We start from the raw sequence: 22,043 nt of genomic DNA, 5'->3' as shown, positions 1-22,043 counted from the left end.
TATCATTTATTTGTTTTATGAAAACGTTGCATTTATCCTAATTCTAAAAATTCCAATAGGGAACATATATTACATTACAAATGATTTATGTAAAAACCGTATAGAGGGTTATTTTTGCGGGTGTAAAATCTTGTGATTTTTATTCAATAAGGTATACGAAATATTTTGATGGTTATTATTTTGGCGGATTCAAAATTTTATCAATACCTTTGCATGTACACTTTTAACATGGCGGAATTTATTTTGCCGATTTTGTTCTATCCGCGAAAATAAGAGAAAATTTACACCCTGCGAAAATAACCAGCTATACGGTACTTCGATGGAACAGCAACTCAATGACACAAAAACAATAGGCAACTAGGCAAATTAATCTGAAAAAGAAGGAAACAAGTCATTGTACACTGTCTCAATATTTATTGAAAAGAAAAAAAAATCTCTTGACAAATTTGAGATATGAAAAATGTATGAATTATTCTTTGTTCTTTCAGAGAGAAGTTATGAACTAGACCTTGGTGGTATATACAAAGTCAGGTAATTATTGGATTCAGGTACTGTAAATTCAGAAATTATTGCAGAAAAATGTGACAGGGTTATATAAATTGCAATAATTCAAAATCGCATTTTGAAATTTTTTATATGAATTTTTTTTTTCCTCAATACCGCAAAAAATTAAAACTGCATTGTAGTCTAAAATGACAAAATCGCAATAATAAATGCACGTAATAATTTCTGAATTTACAGTAAACTGTTTCACTAATTTTAAGTAGTAAGTTTGAAGGCATGCAGAAAATTAACTGTTAGGACTGTACCAGGAAAAAGTAAATAGAGAAACGTATATCTTCAGTGCATTCAAAGACTACTGGAACAGCCCATAGGCATGCAAAGTTTTCCCACAAACTAACAAGAATGGTGTCCTATGGACATATATTCTTTTTTTCAAAGTATTTTATTTTAGCTCACATACAAAATATCTTTCACACATGATGTTACTGTTTTGAAATATGCACAAAAAAAATACAAGGCTGAATATTTCTTCTAAAATGCAGTCATTCAAAAACAAGTTTCTATAAGGTCATGATAAAATGTTAATTCACACCACTTTTGTCATTACATTTCAAACCACATGAAGCAATATTCCCATAAAAGAACTTTTGGAACCTTTAAAAAGATGATCAAAGAAGTTTTCAGTGGTAAAACCAGCTCCTGTTTGTATCCAAACATGATCCTTTTCATTTACCCTGCAAATTACAAACTGGGTACTTTGAATACTTCCAGCTGATGACCCAAGGGAGATAATTTGTTTAGCTTTTACTACATTTTCAACTCTGAGTTCTGTGTCTATACTTTTTCCGCTATATGTAAGTGTTGTCCAAGAAAACATAAAAACACCTGACACAGGTGAAACAAACACACCATCTCCTGAGTTGAAGTCTGCTCCTTCATCAAACTGAATTTCATTGAATTTCACAATTGAATTTATGTTCAGTACTGTATCAGATGACAAAGTCGCATAGAACATTACATGTTCATCTTTCTTTCCTGAAAAAAGAAAATAAAATCATAATTTATTGAAACAAAGAATATAATAACTATTGAAAGAAGTGAACCATTAAGACATGATATGCGAAAAATGTTTATTCTAATATGTCTGCCACTTCAAGGAATAGAGAATTAACCTTAATTTCACATTTTAATATATTGAAAAGTGTCTAAAAATAAATATTTGATGTGTGAATTGTTTTATAGGATAAAGATCTCAGCATTTCTAGGCTACTGTTCAATTTAACTTTGAATACCTTATCTCAAGCATAAATCATATCAATCAATAATCTAAACTTACTTTTGGATAGTCTGTTTACAGTTTTTGTTAGAGTTAAAATCCTATGCTCCATTCTATCCATAGAGCTTTGCAGGAAATCCATTCTGCTTTCAACATCACTGTCATTATGAATAGAATTTGATAATGAAATAAAGTCCATCAAAGCAAATACAAGTAGTAACCTTTTACTGAAATACACCATTGTTCAAGCTTAGTTTATAAATTAAGTGAAGAAAAACATTTGAAATATACAAATAAAGCACTTAAAACCTTTATCTATATAAGTTTACAGTCTGCTGTTTAAGATACTATAAATTTGTTCACCAGTAATTAGTTTGAAAATAGCTTAAAACACTTAAAATATATTTGTAACAACTATAATTGGAGAAATTTGATACAATACATTATATAATTGAGGCTTCAAGTGGTTTGAACTGAAGGCTTTGGTTACATGTAAACATGCTTTTACACATCTCTGTATTATTATTTTTGATTAACTTAACCATTTTTTTTAATCCATTTTTGATCATCTTTCACAGAAAATAATCATTTAATATCACTCCATCTTCAAAGCTACCTATACTCTTATACTGTTTATCATGAGACAAATTTCAACATTTTGAGATGCTGATATAGATTAATTATGTCAAACTAAAATGTTTTGATTTATGTATATTTCTGCCATTAGTTTTAGGTGTTTAGGTTATAATTTATTACTATTTATAGCTTCTCTGTTGATGATCTGGTGTACAGTGGAATGTATACGGTCAACATGACGGTCAGCATCTGTTGGAGCAGTGGTCAAGATTGCCAGTTTGTGTCTCAAATTTTCCAGAATACATTGTTACCTAAACATACATGTGATACACAGACAAATTTTGCTCAGTCAGGTAAATTATCACTTCTATTTAATGGGATGTTTAATGGAAAAGAAAGGCACAAGCAGAGTGACATTACCATTTTTTTTAAATTTGAATCCAAGCTATTGCAGTATTAAAATTGCTGAATATCTTAGATGGTGATAAATAAAAAAAATCATCAAGCAGTCCTGCTAAGTGACAAATTGTATTGTGAGTTATAAACAAAGAAATATTGAAACTTTCTTCAATACAGTTTAATGGTTTTACATTGCCTTCCAGATGTTATAAATCAAACTAATGGTTTTATTCTTACTTTTTCAGGCTTTAGTTATACCAGCTGGCTTACCACTACTGGATATACAGATGCCACACCCCTGACAGGTGATGCACTAGACGACCTTGAAGAAGTCCTTGACATTGTCAAGTTCTATGAACCTACTGGTTATACTGTAGTTAATGTCAGTAGTAATGGCTGGAACAATGGTAAGTGCATACACATGTTTTCATAGGAATATGGCATATATCAGAATTAGCTCCCCTGAACAAAATAAATCATCAGGTTTGAGCTCCCATTTCACACTACTTGTTTTACTTTTGTATAACAACTTTGTTGTATGTATTGTTACTTAAGGTTCATCTTTAATCAAATATGGTCATATAAGGTTATAAAAAAATGTTAAAATCCATAGTGTTATTTTCAGAATGTGAATTTGGGATGGTAGAGTTACCCGACATTTCTCCTGCAGCTAATTGTACTCTTCAGCCCCACTGTACTGCTGTAGACTGTAGTGTGTTCTCACCAAGACTCGACAGGAGTTTCCATGCTGCTGTAGATATTGACCCCTGTCATGCTCGTATGATGGTACAGATAGAGAAAATGAACTTCAATGTCGGACTTTTGGAAAAACAATATGGTAAGAATATTGGGCATAATGCCTTAAACTGGAAGAAATCCAAAATGACTGTTATTACTTCATCAATTTCACATGATTTGGAATGTCTCAAAATTTTTAATTTTGAAGTTGCATAAAGTAAAGTCTTTAAAAATTAAATTTACAAAGTAAAGATACATGCAGTTAGTTTTCTTGCATATAGTTAATAATGTGTACTGTTACTATTGAGAACTAATACTATATAACACAAGGGAAGGAAATAATATATATCATGTAACAATACTTTTACTGAAACATAAAGATTAGTGTGCAGCCCCTTATTTTATGAGTATAGTGTATAAAATGTGTACCAAAGTGTGTTGTTATGATATGGTTTTGATATGCTTGACCTGTTTATTTTTAGGAGATTTGTGGCAAGTTTGGTATAGAGGAGTTGTCAGAATAGAGTAAGTTGATCACTATGTATTTTATAAGATACCTGATGAAAGATCAAATAGATTGCTGATATAATACTGAAAAGCTGATTTTTTCTTGTTCTGATTTATGATTTGGAATGTTTCCTATACCTCACATTTGTCAGTCTTAAATATTTTCTTGATCTTTTGAAAGATGAGCAAGATTTCCAATAAATTGGAAATTTCCATATATAAATCATTGGAACAAGTGTTGTTCAATTGAGGAATATCTAAATGTTCAGATGTGTAATTTACTTTTTAACATTTTCAGCTTCACCATCAACAACTTACCAAGTGAGAACCTGTACTTAGTGAACATGAACTTGAGTGTATGTTTCGAGTCGTCGGGAGCATGTGAAGTTGGGCCTGTGAACATTTTTGTCAACACTTTACTGCACAAGAAAACTTGTGACTTCTCCAGTGATTTTGTAGTTACAGGTATGTTGATTAGAACAATTTCTTCACGGTGTTCTTAATGCATTTGCATACAGGTTATCTAGCAAGTTATCAATCTTGTTTTTAATATTTAACAACAGCAACAGGGTGCAAAAACATCAGTATTATTTATCTGAAAGCAAGATTACTTAATATATTACAATATTGTCAGATTTCCTGCAGAAGGGTTGTTGTTCCCTCCAAGCACTGTAGCTTTTTTCATTAATAAAAGTTAACCGCTCTGAAATGGCAAATATTACTAAAAGTGACTGTAAAAACCAATCAATCAGGGCCCTTTAATATCAGTAAAGAACAAGGGTCAAGGGAGTAAGAAAATGAAATTTTTATTCTGTAATGCAGTACAAAATTGGCTGTATGTGGTAAATACCTATGTTATTTTTTAGGGTTCTCCTTGGAAGCTATGAGACAGACTTACCATTTAGTAGGAGTGACCACACTACCTAGCTATTTTGTACAGCAGGTTTTGAATACAGCCAGTGTGTCACAATATCTACTGGAGCAGTCATGTAACAGACTGTCTTCACCATTTGGTACGACCTATGACGGATGGATGAAAGGTAAGGGCAATATAATTTCATCAAATATTAAGGCGAGTATTCGATATTTAGATATGCAATATATTTTTCAATTGAAAGTACATTTCTATGCTTTCCTTAATATTGCAAAGATGATTAAAGTATTGCAGTAAAAATAATATCTAATCAATATAGAAATCAGAAAAAGGGAGATAAAAAGTTGAAAATTTACCATTTCAGAAATATGGATTTCAAGTAATGTTTTCGTAAGTGTACATCAAAGTTTTTTTTATTAGATTAAAAACATCCTATACATGGCATTGGGTAACATTATTTTTACATTTGTTGTATGTTCAAGAAAATTACCAATTCTGTTGATTCACTTATTTTCGTGGGTACTTATTTTCGTTGATTGAGGAAAACGTACACTTTTGTGGATATTTAATTTTGTGGTTTTGCTAATGTCTGCATACAAGTGTATGAAAATTTGTAATTCGTTGAACATTTAAATTTTTGGTTCATCTGTACCCATTAAATCAAGGAAAATTAGTATACAACGAAAAATAAGGAATCCACAGTAATCCATTAGATTCTGAAAAAAACTATGGATTACAAATTCTGTTTTATTTTGTTTATAGGTTGTACAACTCAGTCCCTTACACTGGAATATATCAAACCAACAGAGACAACCTGTTACACGTTACCAGATTGTACAGGGTTCCAGTGTTGTGTAGATGCCTCTGTCATTGGAAGGTCATTCTTATACAAAATATCTGTTGATGCTTGTAAATACAAATTGACTGTCGCCATTGAAGGACTGGAATATGAACAGAATCTCTTGACTTATAAGTTTGGTAAGTTCAATTGTTTAATTGGTTTAATGAAAGATTTAATGGATAGTTATAAAATAGATTTATCAAAAAGCTTATGTTAAAATAAAGAATGCAGAAGTTGTAGTGTTTATTATTATAAAACTCTATATTTAGAGAGCATTTTTTTTAATCAACTATGCAATTGTTGCTTTTATAATTGCAGTAGATTTTTCAGTTATGTAAACAGATGATATCTCCTGTATATATAAACAATGATCTTGATACATTTCAGGTACACAAGATAAGTTCTACATAAATGGTGTCTTCAAAATGGAGTAAGTGTTAATTTTAGTATAAAAAAATATTTTATTTAAGTTTGCAAATCATGCACAAAAAGTAATAAAACCATAAAATGAAGTCTTTTTTTTCTCATTCTTTAACAAAATTCATCAATGTTCATAACAGTGAAAGGGTTATGTTTGCTCTTGACTATACTTGTGTAGTGTTAAAAGAACACATTTTCATTAGAAACAGTTTAAGTAATAATTGGAAGTTTTCTGTTCTTCATAAATTTGTAATCTATCAAATATTATTGGTACCGTGTTCTGAAATTTTCACATGACTGACAAAATAGATATGAAAAATAAGAAAACCATGACTACCCAATCACATGTATGTTAGAGTGATGATACTTAATGGATTTTTTTACATTTCAGCTATCAGATAGAGGAATTACCAATAGATGGTTCCTACTTGTTGACAGTAACACTGAGTGTATGTTTAGAGGCCAATGCTGATTGTGCTGTACAGAGAGTAGTAGCTAGTAGTCTCAAGATAGACAAACCTACATGTACATCTACTGGACAGTTTGCCATTCCAGGTAATAATATAAAGGATAAAGATTCAGAAGGGATTAAATTGTACAGTCAACAGTTACCAATTCTATTAACAAAATGATTGTCACTTACATGAGGTGTGCATCAGTCAAACATCTGTTGTCTGCTAATAAAAGCTCTTTAAATTGATAAAACCCTGTATGTTACTCTCTGAAAATGCTCATCGCAATTGGTGACTAAATTCTCCTTTTGTTCTTTTATACATATGAAAATTATATTTCCAGGATTTTCTGTAGCAGACTGGAAGACTAATAAAGGATTAAGTTCATCAAACTCTCTACCAGAATATGCTGCTTCTCTTCTCATGAGTGATTTGAAAATAGCCAAGTATATGAAGGAACCACAGTGTACCATTGCATCACCAGGATGGCAATCAGGAGGTAATAAGCTTTAATAGGATGAAGAACTGCAATTTAGAATTTCCATCATTGATGTTTGATTGTTCTTATGTTCCATGTAGTTTATACTTTATTTTCTCAAACCAGTTGATCCTGCCAACTCATTAGCATTGATAAATTTTATATTTTGATTTCTCAAAATAAATCTTTCATACATTATTGAACAGAAATGCTAATGCTTTGATTCAGATAAAACAACAATATGTTAAGTCTATTTTGAATAGACATATTTACACTTTTTTTCAAATTCTAAATAATGGTGGAGAAAATTTACACTGTTTCGAAAATATAATTGCAGGTTGTCCATTGAATGTTGACAAGCCAATGCTCCATGACAATGTAACCTGCCAAGTCTCAAGTAGTTGTACTGGTGTCAAATGTTGTGTGTACACAGAGGAACTGAATCGTAACATAGATGTGCACCTTCTACTGAACCCATGTGACCAAAGTTTGTCTCTCACCATTGATTATTTAGAGTACAATAGAAGTTTGTTTGATTTCAGTTTTGGTAAGTCAATTTTTGCTTTAATATTAAGATAAAAAAACAAAAATATTTTGAATGTAATGTAGTACCTGAATCAGGTAATTTATGAAAAAATAAATTTTGCATAAGAAATTAATATTAATAATATTAGTAACAAAGATTATTGTTTTCTTTAATCACAATTAAGAAATCGTCATGCATGTGCATTTTAAAAGGGGTTTGAATAGGCTGAAAATGATTTTCCAAAAATTAGATTATTCAATTGTAACACAAATTAACATAGAACCCTAGTGGGGAACAGAGAACTCTGTCAAACATCAAAAACACATTATCCACACGGATCTGTGTCCACACTTGTAAGAATCCACACTGATCTGTGTCCACACTTGTAAGATGTTAAAATACTGGAATGTTAACATTAATTTATCTTAAGTTAACACTGAAATGTTTTGATTTATTACAGGAAGTTTACAGCAATTTTACATGGAAAATGTTGTAAGAGTAGAGTAAGTATCATAGAATAAAATTTTAAAAAATGTAAACAAAAAGTGACTGACCTTTGTTAAAAATAAAAAGATTTTTGTAAGTTTTTTATAAAATGTAAAAAATGGAACTAATGAAAGAAGTAATTTTTTGAATTCAGATCTTTTTTGGGGTAGAATATTTATTAACTATTTTGTTTTTATTTATTTGTTAAGTTTTCACCATTATTTAATTTTTTTGTAAAGATATTAAAAAATGAATATTTCATGATGATGAGATAAGTGTATTTTTAATGTGTATTTCAGTTATGTGATATACGATTTGACCAATGACTACCAGTACCTTGTCGACATGAACATCAGTATTTGCTACGAGTCATCAGCTCCATGTGAATTACAAACAATGGTGTTCCATAGTTCTGTTTTGCATAAAAAGCCGTGTCAATGGAAAACCGGCTTCAGAGATCCAAGTAAGATGATAACTTATACCCTGACTTCTTGGATCTGTCTAATTGTTCTTTTTGAGGCCTAGGCCAATGAGAAAGCAAATTAATGACTAAAAAATATTAAAGATCAACATACTGTCATCAACAATATCAGGTGTTTATACAATGTAAAACTCTAAATTGCCTTGAATTTAAAAAAAAGTAAGCCTTGTTTTTTAAGCATGCACAACATAATGAATTAGCTGTAATAAACCACTGTCTTAATTTGTAAATGGAAGCATGATTTTCTGGCACATTATAATGTATAGTGAAAACAGTTTCAAAATTTGTGTTCATATTTGAATACAAAAATATTTCTACAGAAGTAGTCATGCAGCTTTATAACATGATATTTAATCCAATCATTCTATTTTAGTTTTTATTAGTTTTATTCTGGTCAAAGATAAAAAAGAAAAAATATAAATCAGATGTTGAAACATGATAAAAATTTCACGTAAAATATTCAGATTCAAACTTTACACTGAAATGACTATTTTTCACAGATTTCTCTGAGTCTGGGTGGAGAAATGAGATGAACATTACATCTGATGCCCAGCTGTTCCCTGTAGACATAGCCAGACTGACAGAGGCTCTATTTGTTGGACCTTACCAGGCAGATACACCCTGCCAGGGATACAATTCACCATACACAGGAGCTATCAATGGATGGAAGGATGGTAGGTTTCTTACATACAAAGTTGTGTTTTTGGTTAAAAAAAATATCATGGTTTTATATGTTTTTTTTGTAAAACAAATGACCGTAAATATGTAAATATTTCACTCAAAAAACATTGACCACAAAAAAAAATTCCTGGTCTGATGGAAGACCGACTCTGCTTGACAAAGTAGACTAGCTTAAATGATAATGGTTTGATATTTAAAAAATCTATGATATACTATCTACATTACAGAATGCTCAGCCTCTAACTTGGAGAACTTACCATCAAGTACACTGAAGTGTTACATACCGCCCACTTGTAGCTTTGTCAGGTGTTGTCATGAAGTTGGCCTGCTGGGTTTACCAATGGAGACGGAGCTTGAAATTGACTCCTGTAACTTTGAACTGTCTGTCAGGATTGAAAAACTGGAGTTCAAAGTTCCCTTCCATGACTATCAGTGGGGTGAGTTCTAGTGTAATTTAGATTTCAATAATATGGAATAATTTTATATCATGGCCTCACTGTAAAATCAGAAATCAATGTGTATAGTTCGAGTGAATGAGTATTGCAATAAAAAGAACATGCATTCTTATATCTTACAATATAACTGCCTGCAGATTTTCTTAAAAAATTGGATAATAAATCTCGCATTTGAGTCCATTCTACAAAATTCGCAATCATAAATTCACACAATAATTTCTGAATTTACAGGATTTTTTCTCATTTCTTCGCGTTTCATTACTTCACGTTTTTGTGTAATTTATTTGTAACTTCATCTCATTTATTTAAAAATCTGTTTATTTGATTTTTACAATATTTACTGCTGTATTGCTGTGTCAATTAACAATGTCTTCCTCAATTTACAGGAGTTTTACAAAGTATGGACCTGTTTGGTTTGTTGACAATGGAGTAAGTATTAAACATATTTATATCAAAGGGTACATACAATGTGATTTTTCATTGATACAACTAATTGTACTTTCCTATACTCTGGCTTCCTCAACAATAAAAAAAGACAGACGGAATATAGTCATTAGTGTTAAAGTGTTTTTCAACATGAACACTGAAATGTTCTCATAAGATAAATATTATTAAATGTAAAAAAAAAGATAAGTATTATTAGTTTTATCAGACTTTTATTAAGAGTCTGGAACATTTCATTGTAAATTTAAAAGACTTTCAAAGATCTGACCCAAACATCAATACCAAGAAAGGGACATGGAAAACAATTAAAAATATCTTTTTTCTTACAGCTTCATTATAGAGAATCTATATGAGTCCAGACAGTTCTTGGTTTCTATGAATCTGACATTATCCTATGAATCCGCTGGACCTGTTGAAGCAGCCAACATACTAATGGACAAGGCCCTTCTATCTAAGAAGCAATGTGATTGGAGCTCAGACTTCCATATTTCTGGTTAGTATTTAATTATGTATATCAACAACATTGAATAAATATTGATTTAAAATAATTAAAAAATGTTCGTTTCATGAAATATTCTGTATTTTGATTATTTTACTTTAGTTTTTTTTAAGGATTAGATATAACTAGAATGATCAAACATTTTTGGAATCTTAGAGACAGGGGGGAATTTCTATCCAATCTTGTACCAAGAACAAATACATTTTATAATCTATGGTTAAACAATGTATGGCTATTCCCTTTAAATTGCCCTGAATAAAACTAAATTTAACTTCTGTTTATATAAATATCACTACGAATACAAAGATTTGTAGGATAATGCATTAATAATAATACTTTGAATTTTTCAGGTTTTTCACTGTACACCTATTTGATAAACAGAAACCACGGGCCTAATGATCCCTTGACACCAAACTTGATACTACAGTTTATGGAAGATACAAACCTGGCTCCATTCATGCAGGATGAAATGTGTAACAGAACTGGTGCCCTGTATAACAATGAATCATGGACACAAGGTATAAAACAAATGCTCATCTTATACTATAGCTGTCGTCTGTTGAAACCTTAGAATTTAAGATTTCCTTCTACACAAAATTTATCAATGGGAGATTTTCAGAAGAATCTAAAGACATTTTGTATTAATTTTGCAATAAATTATTACTGTTGAAAAAGTTGCAATAAACATTTAATTAAACTCAATCTTTTTAAATGACTTAATTGGTGAAAGTTATTGTGACATCAATTATTCAAATGTCCCAATTAACCCTGGTGAAGTGTCTCACATTAGTCTTTTATGCATTCTTTGTTTCTTTCAGATTGTGCTGCTAACTTGACATTGCCAACTTTATCAGACAAAGTTAATGCCCATATAACAACCATGTGTACAGGTGTCGAAGCCTGTATTGAGAATGATTTGATTGAGAGGTCAATTGAATTCTCCCTTCTACTGGATCCCTGTTCAAACAGACTTAGTATCAGTATAGAGAGAGCAAGATACAACAGAACACTCAGTGATTTCGAATTTGGTAAGTTATATTTATATTTGAATATATCACAAGTTAAATTTGAATATTGTGAGTAATATTTAAATAGGGGAAGTTGTATTTGAATAATGTTAGTAACACATGCATATTGTAAATTACATTTGAAATATTAGATAATTAAAGATATGCATAAGATAATACAATTGTCTTTTTTACCAATGTAAATATCCCATAGAATATTTTGGGAAAATCTCTAGACAATGTCAGGTTTTTTAAAACTTTGTTTTCCTATTTTTAGGAGAGGATCATTACTACAATCTACAAGGAATTGTCCGTCTTAAGTAAGTTTGTAATATTTAGAATGAAATTAAGAAGGAAAAAAAAAGTCTACTAATGCTCTGATGAATAACAAAAAGTACATAGAACTTACTTTATCACTATTTATGAATTTTTCTTTGATCTTACTCAGCACAGTAGAGTGATATGATAAAGTTATCTCTAGAAACTAAGGGCGCACATGCCATTGTCAATGTAAATTTCAAAGTTGTCATAGGCAAAATAGCAATTGCTTTTCTCACTTTCGCCTTACTGGCTCAAGGGAGAAAGCCAATCTCATTGAGATGACCAACGATAATCTATAAATAAAAATCAGGACAGAAAAAGCATTGTCCTTAGTATTTGCAATATCTCATTAAATAATATAATAGATATAGGAAGATGTGGTGTGAGTGCCAATAAGTCTGAAAGATAAATGCAATTTAGTGAGGGTGATTTTTTGGGGAAGACGGCTTCAAGCCGTCAATCCCCAATGGGGTTGACCAGAGTGACATTCCCTCACATCATTCATTTTGTTTTTATAGTGTGGAAAACCCCCCAACAAATCTTACTGAGAATGATGAGATGGGGAGACACAAATGAATAAATTGACTTTAAATAAAATTGAGAAAGGAAATGGTGAATATGTCAAAGCGACAACCACCCGACCATAGAGCAAACAACAGCCGAAGGCAACCAATGGGTCTTCAATGTAGCGAGAATTCCCGCACCCGTAGGTGTCCTTCAGCTGGCCCCTTAAATATGCATAATAGTACAGTGATAATGGACGTCATACTAAACTCCGAATTATACACTTTTTTACACATTTCCCTTCTGTTTCTCTCGAAATTATCGTATATTGAGCTCTCCTTTACACTATTTACGTTTCTTTTACAATCCGGAAAAATCAGTATGACGAGATATTCTAAATATATCCAACCTACATTATATTTTATAGTGACGTCATTGTTGAAATGCCACACTACGCATAAGCAGGGATATCCTTCACTGGTTATTTAAATCATTCTCAAAGATTGTGCACTTATGAAAAAATAGTATTTGTTAAATTTAAACATAATGATGTTTGCTGTAGATGATTCAAACATCAACATGCAATACTTTAATTTGTAGGTCAACAACTTTCAAAGTAAACAGGAAGTCCGAGGGGCTACATGAGATCGGGGAGAGAAACGATCTTTTTCATTTTCTTCCTCCAATTCAGGAGCACCTCAATTTATGAGCTAATTATCCACTAAAATAAACAGTGAAAATGTGACATTTGGTATATAAGTAGTCTTCCATTAAAACTAAATTTTGTGTACCAACATAAACATTGTAATAGTTACAAAAAAAATTACAAATGTTGCATTTTGTAGTTTAAACCTATTTATTCATGAAATTTTACAAATATTTCAAAATGTAGGATTTGGAAACAAGCTTCACACAGTTTACATCAATCATATTGTTATTTTTATTATGCCCCACCTACGATAGTAGAGGGGCATTATGTTTTCTGGTCTGTGCGTCCGTTCGTCCGTCCGTTCGTTCGTCTGTTCGTCCGTCTGTCCCGCTTCAGGTTAAAGTTTTTGGTCGAGGTAGTTTTTTTAGTACCTGTATCCCTGTGATGAGAGATGTAACTGAGAACTTTATCAATGGAAATTTAAAACTGAATATATTTTTCAGTCCTAACTTTCTTTAGAAAAAAATTAAAAATCTTAAGAGTACTGTCACAAAAAATGGAAAATGACCCTAGCCTGCAGTTCAGTCGTACACTATTAAGATTTCAAAAATAATTGTAGTTGTTGTTAAATGACAGAGTTCAACTAGTTGAATTTTAGATAATTAACTATCAACTTTAATTGAATGTTTAGATTTAGAAGATGCAGATCTCTTCCATTGGTCTAAATTGAATCCTAAACAAAAGAAACGAAATTACATTAAACAACAATTGATTCCAATAGTGTCAACCTTACACATGTTCTAGCTGTTCTTTTTTTTCATTCTTTATCAAAAGATACACCCCCCCCCCCCCAAAAAAAAAAATGAAATAGAAACAAGGGCTGTCTTTCCCCTCAGAGCTATTCAGCTCTTTGATTTTTAATTTAAATTGAATTAAATACATTCTCATAGAACTACACAAGATGGCAAGTTATTGTTTTTACAAGTACAGAGAAAGGTTCTGAATGGCAGAATAATACAGGTTTCTTACTTCAGATGAATTATAGTTGACTATAGCTGTTAAGCACTTTTGGTTTTTCTATAACATGCTTTGAACTTGTATTTCAGATATAACATAGAAGATCTGTACACAGAACGTTACTATCTGTTAAATGTAGTCGCCTATTTTTGCTATGAGACATCAGGTATTATCTGTACATTGGAAAACACCTTTACAATCTTTGAGAACACCAAGTTACCTAAGAGAGTATGTAGCTATGACCACGGATTCAAAACCTCAGGTATGTATGCACCGTTTTTAGCTATTCTGATTATCTTTTGTCTAATATAGAATAAAAGATTTGCGGTTATCCATCCAAGACACAGATGTGCACAGCAAAAACACAAAAAGCAAAGGAAGAGTACTTTTATTGCTGTTTTTTTTCTTCAGTATTTTATAAATAAAGCTTTTAAAGTTATGACATTTGCTGAGTATGTAATTAATAGTTCGTGAAAAATATATGGATTGTATATTAAGTTCAAAGAGAGCACTTTATTTTAGTTTAATAAAAGTGACAACAATGAAATTTTTTTATACAAAATTGCCAATCTTTTAACTACATGTGATGATGAGTTTATGGTTTGTTTAATTTTTTATTGTTTTTCAGGTTTCTCTAAAACCCAGTGGTATGCTGACAATGGAATAGCAGACGGACAAGTTCTGCCTGACTGGGCAGCATCATCATTCCTCAATGACCTTCACCTTGCTGCATATCTACACACAGATCAATGTGGACAGACTGCTTCACAATATACAAATGGATGGAATCTTGGTGAGGGTTTGGATTTAAATCTTCTTTATTCATTGAATATTTTTTTATTAATTCTGGAAAAAGGTATCCTTTTTAAACTTCAGAAGTATTAGCACTGTGAGTTAGATTTCAGTTTTGTTTAGTTTAGGAATATGGCTATTGATAGGGTTAGGTATAAGTAAAGGGTAAGTTTATTATAACTCTAGTATGGGCTTGGACCATAAAAATAAAATAAACAAAAATAAAAAGACCAGAAAAATATGAAGAGTTAAATTTGCAAAAATATTTTTTTTCACGTTTTATTTTAATTTATTAAAATTCATTGACATATCTAACTACTTGATTTAAGAGTAAATTTTTATATAACAGCAGACTTAAAAAGATAGTCAAAATCTTTGAATTATCATGGAACCTATATGACATAGAAATATAAAATACAGCTATGTACATAATTCTTGAATTTAGCATGGCATAAACTCCTTAATCTTGTAGCTTGTGAAAATATTTAGAACTGACAAGACAACATAATATATTTGTTATACATACATTTTACAGGTTGTACAAAAACTGTCAGTTTACCCAACATCACTGACTCCACAGAATGTCACCTGACCTCAGCTTGTACTGCAGTAGAATGTTGTACTGAAATCGACTTCCTCTCAAGGTCATTCAGGACGTACCTACATATTGACCCCTGTAAACAAGTATTGCATCTTGGAATTGAACGTTTCAATAGAAATGTTTCATTGGTTGATTACATGGAAGGTAGGTACCAGATTTTTATTGATTAAAATTAAATAAGTACTGATTTTTCAGTTTGGTTGTCTGCTGAGTGAAGGAAGTGAAATTGTCTCCCGATTTACAAACCAACATTTTTTTTTACATTTTCAATAGTATTGATAGTGGTCAATCATGTAAAAGAGAATAGTTCCTCACTGTCATGTTTGTTTTTAACTTAATCACATGTAATATCACTGCTAAGGATAACAAGCTTTGAATCAAACTTTCAGCCTTAACTTATATAAGTTTAATGCAGTGAATCCTGTAATTGCAATAGATTATTAGTAGTTCATTGACATTGTTTGTTTTTAGGAACCAAGCAACAGTTTGCACTTGTTGGATCAGTTATGATTGAGTGAGTATTGTATTAAATTATAACAATCTTTGGTTTTTACTATTTTAATAAAAATAATATTATTTTAAATTTCAAAGTTAAAGCATATCTTGTTGTGTTATTGTTAATTGTTTTAATACTATTCTTCTTATTCTGATAAGTCTATTTTCTATTGTATTTTCAAAGACTTCTTAATTCTTATAACAGATTCATATTATAGAAAAATTGACTAAATGACCTTTAGATTTAATCTAATGTAACCAAGCCTACAAATACTTAATCCCAAGCATACATTCTTGATATCTCATTTTGTATTTTCTAGCTACATAATTGAAGATATACCAGGAGAGAGTATGTACTTGGTCAGTATGAATATATCATACTGTTACGAGGATGGACAGCCATGTTATATGGTCACTACAATATTTGACAATACCAGATTACCTAAAGATATATGTGAATGGAAAACTGACTATCATATTCCAAGTAAGTCAAGATTTCAGACTTAAAATATTTAAATTGAAAACCTTTATAAAAAGTCCACATTGTCAAATCTTTTCAATCAAATAAAATTATTTTATGGTCCTACAAAGGCTTTAGTAAACTAGTAATGAAAAATATTTTGAGTTATTCAAATTAGTTTTGTAAAACTAAAACTTTGACTAGCTAAAAGCAATTTCTGATGGTTACAGTAAAATTTTACATAATCTTTTTTTACCATGTACCTTTTCATTTGTTTACAGATTTCTCATTTGAGACATGGCAAGGTGATCAAGGATTGACCATAGGTGACCCGCTACCGATGTGGGCAGAATTTTTGTTGTATGAACAGACTGGTCTTTCTCCTTATCTACAAGACAGTCAGTCTCAGTGTAGTAGAAGCAGTGCCAAGTTTAACTCATCTATTGCTGGTGGATGGATTGATGGTAGGTGTTGTTAGTAAAACATATTGTTAAGTCTGCATAGCAAAAAGTAGTCATGTAGTAGCAAAAAATAGTCATGTATTCATTTATTTTCAATGGAACAAATTTTGGTGGATTGAACAAAACTTGGACTTTCATGGACATTTAATTTCGTGGTTTTGCCAAAGTCTGCATGCAAGTCTATGGAAAACTTGTAATTCTTTGATCATTTAAATTCAGGGTTCACCTGTACCCACGAAATCCACGAAAATTGGCATCCAACAAAAAATAATGAATCCACAGTACTGTCTTTTTAAAAGTACATCCCTATCAAAAATAAAAAGTTAATTGTTCTTTCAATATTTGTGAAATTGTGGTTTTAGTATGTTAATAAAAGAGTAATTTCAATTTCTCTTCAATCATTACATTGAATTACATTAAATGTAGTTAAATATTCTTATGACCTTTTCAAAGTAAACTAGCAACATCAGTAACGAAAATAAAAAGGTAAATTTGAATTAATGTAATGTTTATGGTACCTATTGCTTTATTGCGTTAAGAAATAGTTGATATTGATTTCTGATTTAACAATCCATGCAAGTTCTTCAACAATAGGGAAAATAGAAAATAAAACCTTTACTGATTTTATATATTATTGTGTTGAAATAAAGATTACACAAGTTTAACTCAATATGATGTTCAAGATTAAAACGATTTTGTTTTTATCATTTAGAATGTAGCCTGAATACCACTGTACAAGATCTATCTAGCAGCTATACTGATATAACATGTCATGTGACATCAAGTTGTACGGAAATCGAGTGTTGTGTTGACTCGGTCAAGCTTCAACGACCTTTCCATGTGGTCGTCAAATTAGATCCATGTGATTTTGTCATCAATGTTGGAATTGAAAACTTCCATTACAAGCTGGCCATGGTAGACTATACATTTGGTAAGTTGCTAATTTCCTTTTAAAATATTGTCCTGTATAGGAAAGAAATATTGCCACTGCACTTAAGCAAGCATTGATAAAGCATTCCTTAAGAATACTGATATATTGGTTGGTTTAAACTATGCATATTAAACATATATTATTAATCATCAACATTCATTTTTTTGCTAATACTAGTGGAATAAAAGAACTTATTTTATGTGAATATCATGAGTAGAAAAATTATATATTTGTACTTGTTGTTGACATTTGAGTTTCCAGTATTATATTGATTTTTAATATCTTTTTTAGGTGAAGTGAGGAATTTCTCCTTGGGTGGAATAGTCAAAACTCAGTAAGTCATATGAAAAGAAAATCCTGTGTTAAAACTTAAAAATCACAACTTTAAAAGGCAGTGTTGATACTATATTTATAGATTATCGTTGATCATCTCAACAAGATTGATTTTCTCGCCTGAGTCGGTACGGCGTATGTGAGAAAAGTAATGGAGTTGAGATGACCAATGATAATCTGTTTATCGCTATTTTACCTACGAGAATGTTGTCAAATTCATGTCAATTTCATTAGCAATGCCACATGCCTCCTTAGTTTCTAACGATAATTTTCCATATCAAGCCAGTAGCATGATATGAAAAATTATCACAAAAAAAGATCAAAGGAAAAATGCACGAAATAGCGATAAAAACTGTTATCTTTTAAGATGTTTCAGTCTTAATAGATCTTGTATTTAAGAACTTACAGTTTAAATTTACATTGGTTTTGGTTCAGAAATGTAGTTTCATGTTTCAGGGCTTTAAAGAAGTGTTGATGGTTTTTGGTTCAAAATAAGGTTCTAATATTTGTAACTGCAAACGTTGTACAGGGACTTTTAAGATATTTTTATCCTTTGGGAAAAAATATATTGAATAAAATTGTATGTTATAACAATGCAAAACTATTCAACATACATGACATGCATTACATTGGGAATTTTCTAAAGACCAATTTTGTAAAAGAAAAAAACCTAGTATTGTGTCTATAAAAAGTAATTGTATATTTTTTGTATTTATATTGCTCTTTATTCTATTTTATGAAATTCATTTTCTGTTTTTTAGGTTTACTGTGTTAGATATTGAATCAGAAAATGCCTACCTAGTAGATATGAACGTTTCTGTCTGTACTGAGAGTGCCCAGGCTTGTGAGCAAGATTATGTGATAGCACAAAATGTTCTTCTACCCAAAAAACAATGCACATGGGATGCTGGATTTGTTCATCAGAGTAAGTTGATAAGGTTATTTTTACATAGAATTCTAACTTATCTTGCAATGGAAACACAATCAAACACCACATAATATGTAAATTTAAATTTATTTCAAAAGTCAATTATCAGATTTTTATATAGATGTCTGATTTAGCCTACAATGGAAACACCAATAAAATCCCATATTAAGTATGTATATTTCAAGTTAAATCAAGAGATTTGATCTTTTATTCTTGGTCTTAATTTTTTACTGTAATAATGGATAAAGTCTTTGAAAGACCTTTTAAACAATGCATGCATGTTCATTCAAGAAATGCACATATACACATATAAACACAAAATACGGTGGTACAATTTGAAAATGTCAATATGGTATTTTTTTTTATTTTTTCAGACCTTTCTTTAACCCAGTTTAAGACTGATAATCAGATCGCAGGAAACTTGGAAAGCTATGATGCCTCTCGATTTTTGGATGAGGCCTTTGTTTCCTTTTACCTATTAGCTACACCATGTGATCGAAGCGGTGATTTGTATTCTTCACCCACCAATGGATGGACTACAGGTTAGTGAACGGAGAAATAGGGGGTCCTAGAATATAAACAGAGTAATAGGGGGTCCTAGAATATATGAACAGAATAATAGTGGATCGTAGAATTATAAAGATGACAGCTAGTCTCATAAGACTCATTGATTTAAAGTTGATTTTTCACGTATGTTATCCACTAGACTTGATTTAAACAGCATGTTCACTAGATCTTAAGTATCTAATTGCATTATTCACCTTAATTTTACTTTCCTATAAAAATGATATTTTGAGTTTCCACTATCGAAACATGGACTTTGCTGTAATATCAATAAAAGGGTTAGAATACTTGTATCAGTTACAAAATTTTACCATTGTTTTAATAGTACCATAGTAAAGGTTCAATGCAACAGTCATAAGTTCTTTTGCTGTTGAATTTAGCTGTAAATAATTTTTAGGATAAATTTGCGTTACAACATCTATACAGTTGCAAGATTAAGGGTTTGAATTTGTATATAAATTATGACAGCAGAAATTTTCATATGACATTTATTTTTTCAGCTTGTTCTGTTGTTCCTACAAGTAGCTTGCCTGCGCTCACCAATACAGTTTCATGTAACGTTGACAACACTTGTGAAAAGTTTACATGTTGTTTTGAGGAAACAGAAGTAGGTCGAAGTATCCAGGCCAGTGTTCAGATTGATTCATGTAAAGGAGAGCTGATTGTCACGCTTGAGAGATTGACAAGAACTATATCCTTGACTGGATATGTTTGGGGTAATAAGTTAATTAGCAAGCATTGACAAAAATGAAAAATATGTGGTATAAAATTTTAGGACAGAAAATTAAAAGAAATATTCATAAAGAAACTGAAGACAAGAAGTGTGTTCCTTTTTTTTTTACATTTAAAAATTATATAGATTTTCAAGTTTTTCCAAGTTCTCAAAACATTGTAATATATAATGAAAACTACTTATGTGTATCGAATGTATGATTTAACTGATTGTTTTGCATGCAAGTAAGCTAAACAATTTAAAAATTTGATATTTTAGGAACTGAGGAAGTTTACAAGTTGAATGGAGTATATGGCCTTAGGTAAGAGAAAATACTTGTAAAAGCACTAACAATTATTAGACAAAGAGCTACTGCATTGTGTAATGTCTTAACATTGCAAAAATGATTTTAATAAATGTTATTTTATCTAAATACTTTTACAAAACTTGACATATTTTAGCAAACCAAGTTAAAATTTGTAAAATTTAGCATACAAAACTATACATGATATTGTATGTTTACCTAGAACAAACATATAAGTTTGTGTCTATAAAATTATACATGCTATTGCAGGTTTACAGTGAACAATCTTGTGACAAGTAATAAGTACTTAGTGAACATGGACCTGATGGCTTGTTATGAAGCTAACAGTGCCTGTGCTTTACAAGAAACCATCCTCACTGACTTTGAACTTTTGAAACAAGTTTGTGATAGAGCAACAGGCTTTGTTAATCCACAGTGTGAGTTTTTATTTATATACGTTTCCTTTCAAGTAAGATCATATTTTTCTTTTGAAAAAGAATGATTTTTTGAGTATTATTTTACAAAGCTGTTTCTTTATGTATAATGTCCACTTAAGCAACTGTCATTCAAGTGAGATGTTTAGCTAGCTATAAAACCAGGTTGAATCAACTATTTTCTACTTAAGATAACGCCTGTACCAAGTCAGGCGTATGACAGTTGTAATCCATTTGTTTGAATTTCCATTTTGAATTTTCCTCAGCGTTCAGTATTTTGTTATTTTACTTTATGATATAAGTATTTTTTAATCTGAATTTTACAAAAGATGTGGTTCTCATTTGTTTAAGTGTTAGCAATGTATTTGAACAGCAAAATATTTCCTTCATACCTTACTGTATAGTAATAGCAAGAATGATCTTATTACAGTTTCCTATAGTTCATGGCTATCATCAGTTGGTCTACCAGACAATACTTCACCCCTACCGGAATGGGCCAGACTACAGCTGATTGACGATCTTGGTGTAGATAATTACTTCAGTCTTGACAAGAAATGTTACAATAAAATGACTCCATTTATGACAGCAACTGCAACAAATGGCTTCAATAATGGTATGTAGTATGTTTAGAAACTTGTAATTTTATTAAGAATATTTGTAGTTGTTGTGTAGAAGATAAGTTACCTCTGATGTATTTTGAATTTAATGGCATATAAAAGATGCAAAGGTTTCAAATAGAATTTACAAATATCATGTTCAAAATAATAAGACATAACAGAATTCAATCAATAGGTCATGTTTGTGTTTGAAATTAAAATTGCTGAACTGGTACAGGGGTCAATCTTACTGTAGGAAAAGTTTCCAGAATCGAGTATCTTCACTAACACTTTTAA

General features: G+C 30.7%; 2 protein-coding genes across 2 annotated transcripts in view; one reads left to right on the top strand and one right to left on the bottom strand.

Annotated features, from left to right (window-relative positions):
- Positions 1-22,043, top strand: part of LOC139501276 (uncharacterized) — a 163,805-nt gene that overhangs the window by 84,744 nt on the left and 57,018 nt on the right. The window contains exons 110-144 of the mRNA XM_071290312.1: positions 489-531; positions 2,546-2,709; positions 3,001-3,162; positions 3,381-3,593; positions 3,976-4,018; positions 4,299-4,465; positions 4,867-5,040; positions 5,637-5,852; positions 6,103-6,145; positions 6,527-6,690; positions 6,931-7,086; positions 7,403-7,612; positions 8,052-8,094; positions 8,377-8,540; positions 9,059-9,232; positions 9,467-9,676; positions 10,081-10,123; positions 10,468-10,631; positions 10,988-11,155; positions 11,456-11,665; positions 11,922-11,964; positions 14,225-14,397; positions 14,764-14,928; positions 15,463-15,672; positions 16,000-16,042; positions 16,344-16,507; positions 16,765-16,947; positions 17,657-17,875; positions 18,167-18,209; positions 18,970-19,133; positions 19,511-19,678; positions 20,201-20,416; positions 20,692-20,734; positions 20,987-21,153; positions 21,581-21,763. Of these exons, the coding sequence (XP_071146413.1) occupies positions 489-531; positions 2,546-2,709; positions 3,001-3,162; positions 3,381-3,593; positions 3,976-4,018; positions 4,299-4,465; positions 4,867-5,040; positions 5,637-5,852; positions 6,103-6,145; positions 6,527-6,690; positions 6,931-7,086; positions 7,403-7,612; positions 8,052-8,094; positions 8,377-8,540; positions 9,059-9,232; positions 9,467-9,676; positions 10,081-10,123; positions 10,468-10,631; positions 10,988-11,155; positions 11,456-11,665; positions 11,922-11,964; positions 14,225-14,397; positions 14,764-14,928; positions 15,463-15,672; positions 16,000-16,042; positions 16,344-16,507; positions 16,765-16,947; positions 17,657-17,875; positions 18,167-18,209; positions 18,970-19,133; positions 19,511-19,678; positions 20,201-20,416; positions 20,692-20,734; positions 20,987-21,153; positions 21,581-21,763 (5,115 nt within the window). The remainder of the gene's footprint in view (positions 1-488; positions 532-2,545; positions 2,710-3,000; positions 3,163-3,380; positions 3,594-3,975; positions 4,019-4,298; positions 4,466-4,866; positions 5,041-5,636; positions 5,853-6,102; positions 6,146-6,526; positions 6,691-6,930; positions 7,087-7,402; positions 7,613-8,051; positions 8,095-8,376; positions 8,541-9,058; positions 9,233-9,466; positions 9,677-10,080; positions 10,124-10,467; positions 10,632-10,987; positions 11,156-11,455; positions 11,666-11,921; positions 11,965-14,224; positions 14,398-14,763; positions 14,929-15,462; positions 15,673-15,999; positions 16,043-16,343; positions 16,508-16,764; positions 16,948-17,656; positions 17,876-18,166; positions 18,210-18,969; positions 19,134-19,510; positions 19,679-20,200; positions 20,417-20,691; positions 20,735-20,986; positions 21,154-21,580; positions 21,764-22,043) is intronic.
- On the bottom strand, positions 400-2,174 carry LOC139501277 (heavy metal-binding protein HIP-like). Its single transcript, XM_071290313.1, has 2 exons — positions 1,841-2,174; positions 400-1,539 (listed from the first exon to the last, which is right to left on the bottom strand). Exons 1-2 carry the CDS (start codon positions 2,019-2,021, stop codon positions 1,115-1,117), a joined length of 606 nt encoding a protein of 201 aa, XP_071146414.1. The 5' UTR covers positions 2,022-2,174; the 3' UTR covers positions 400-1,114.

Source organism: Mytilus edulis, chromosome 13 (assembly GCF_963676685.1).
Source record: "Mytilus edulis chromosome 13, xbMytEdul2.2, whole genome shotgun sequence".
NCBI lineage: Eukaryota > Metazoa > Mollusca > Bivalvia > Mytilida > Mytilidae > Mytilus > Mytilus edulis.
The sequence above is the reverse complement of the archived record's forward strand: the minus strand, read 5'-3'. Positions and strand labels throughout refer to the sequence as shown.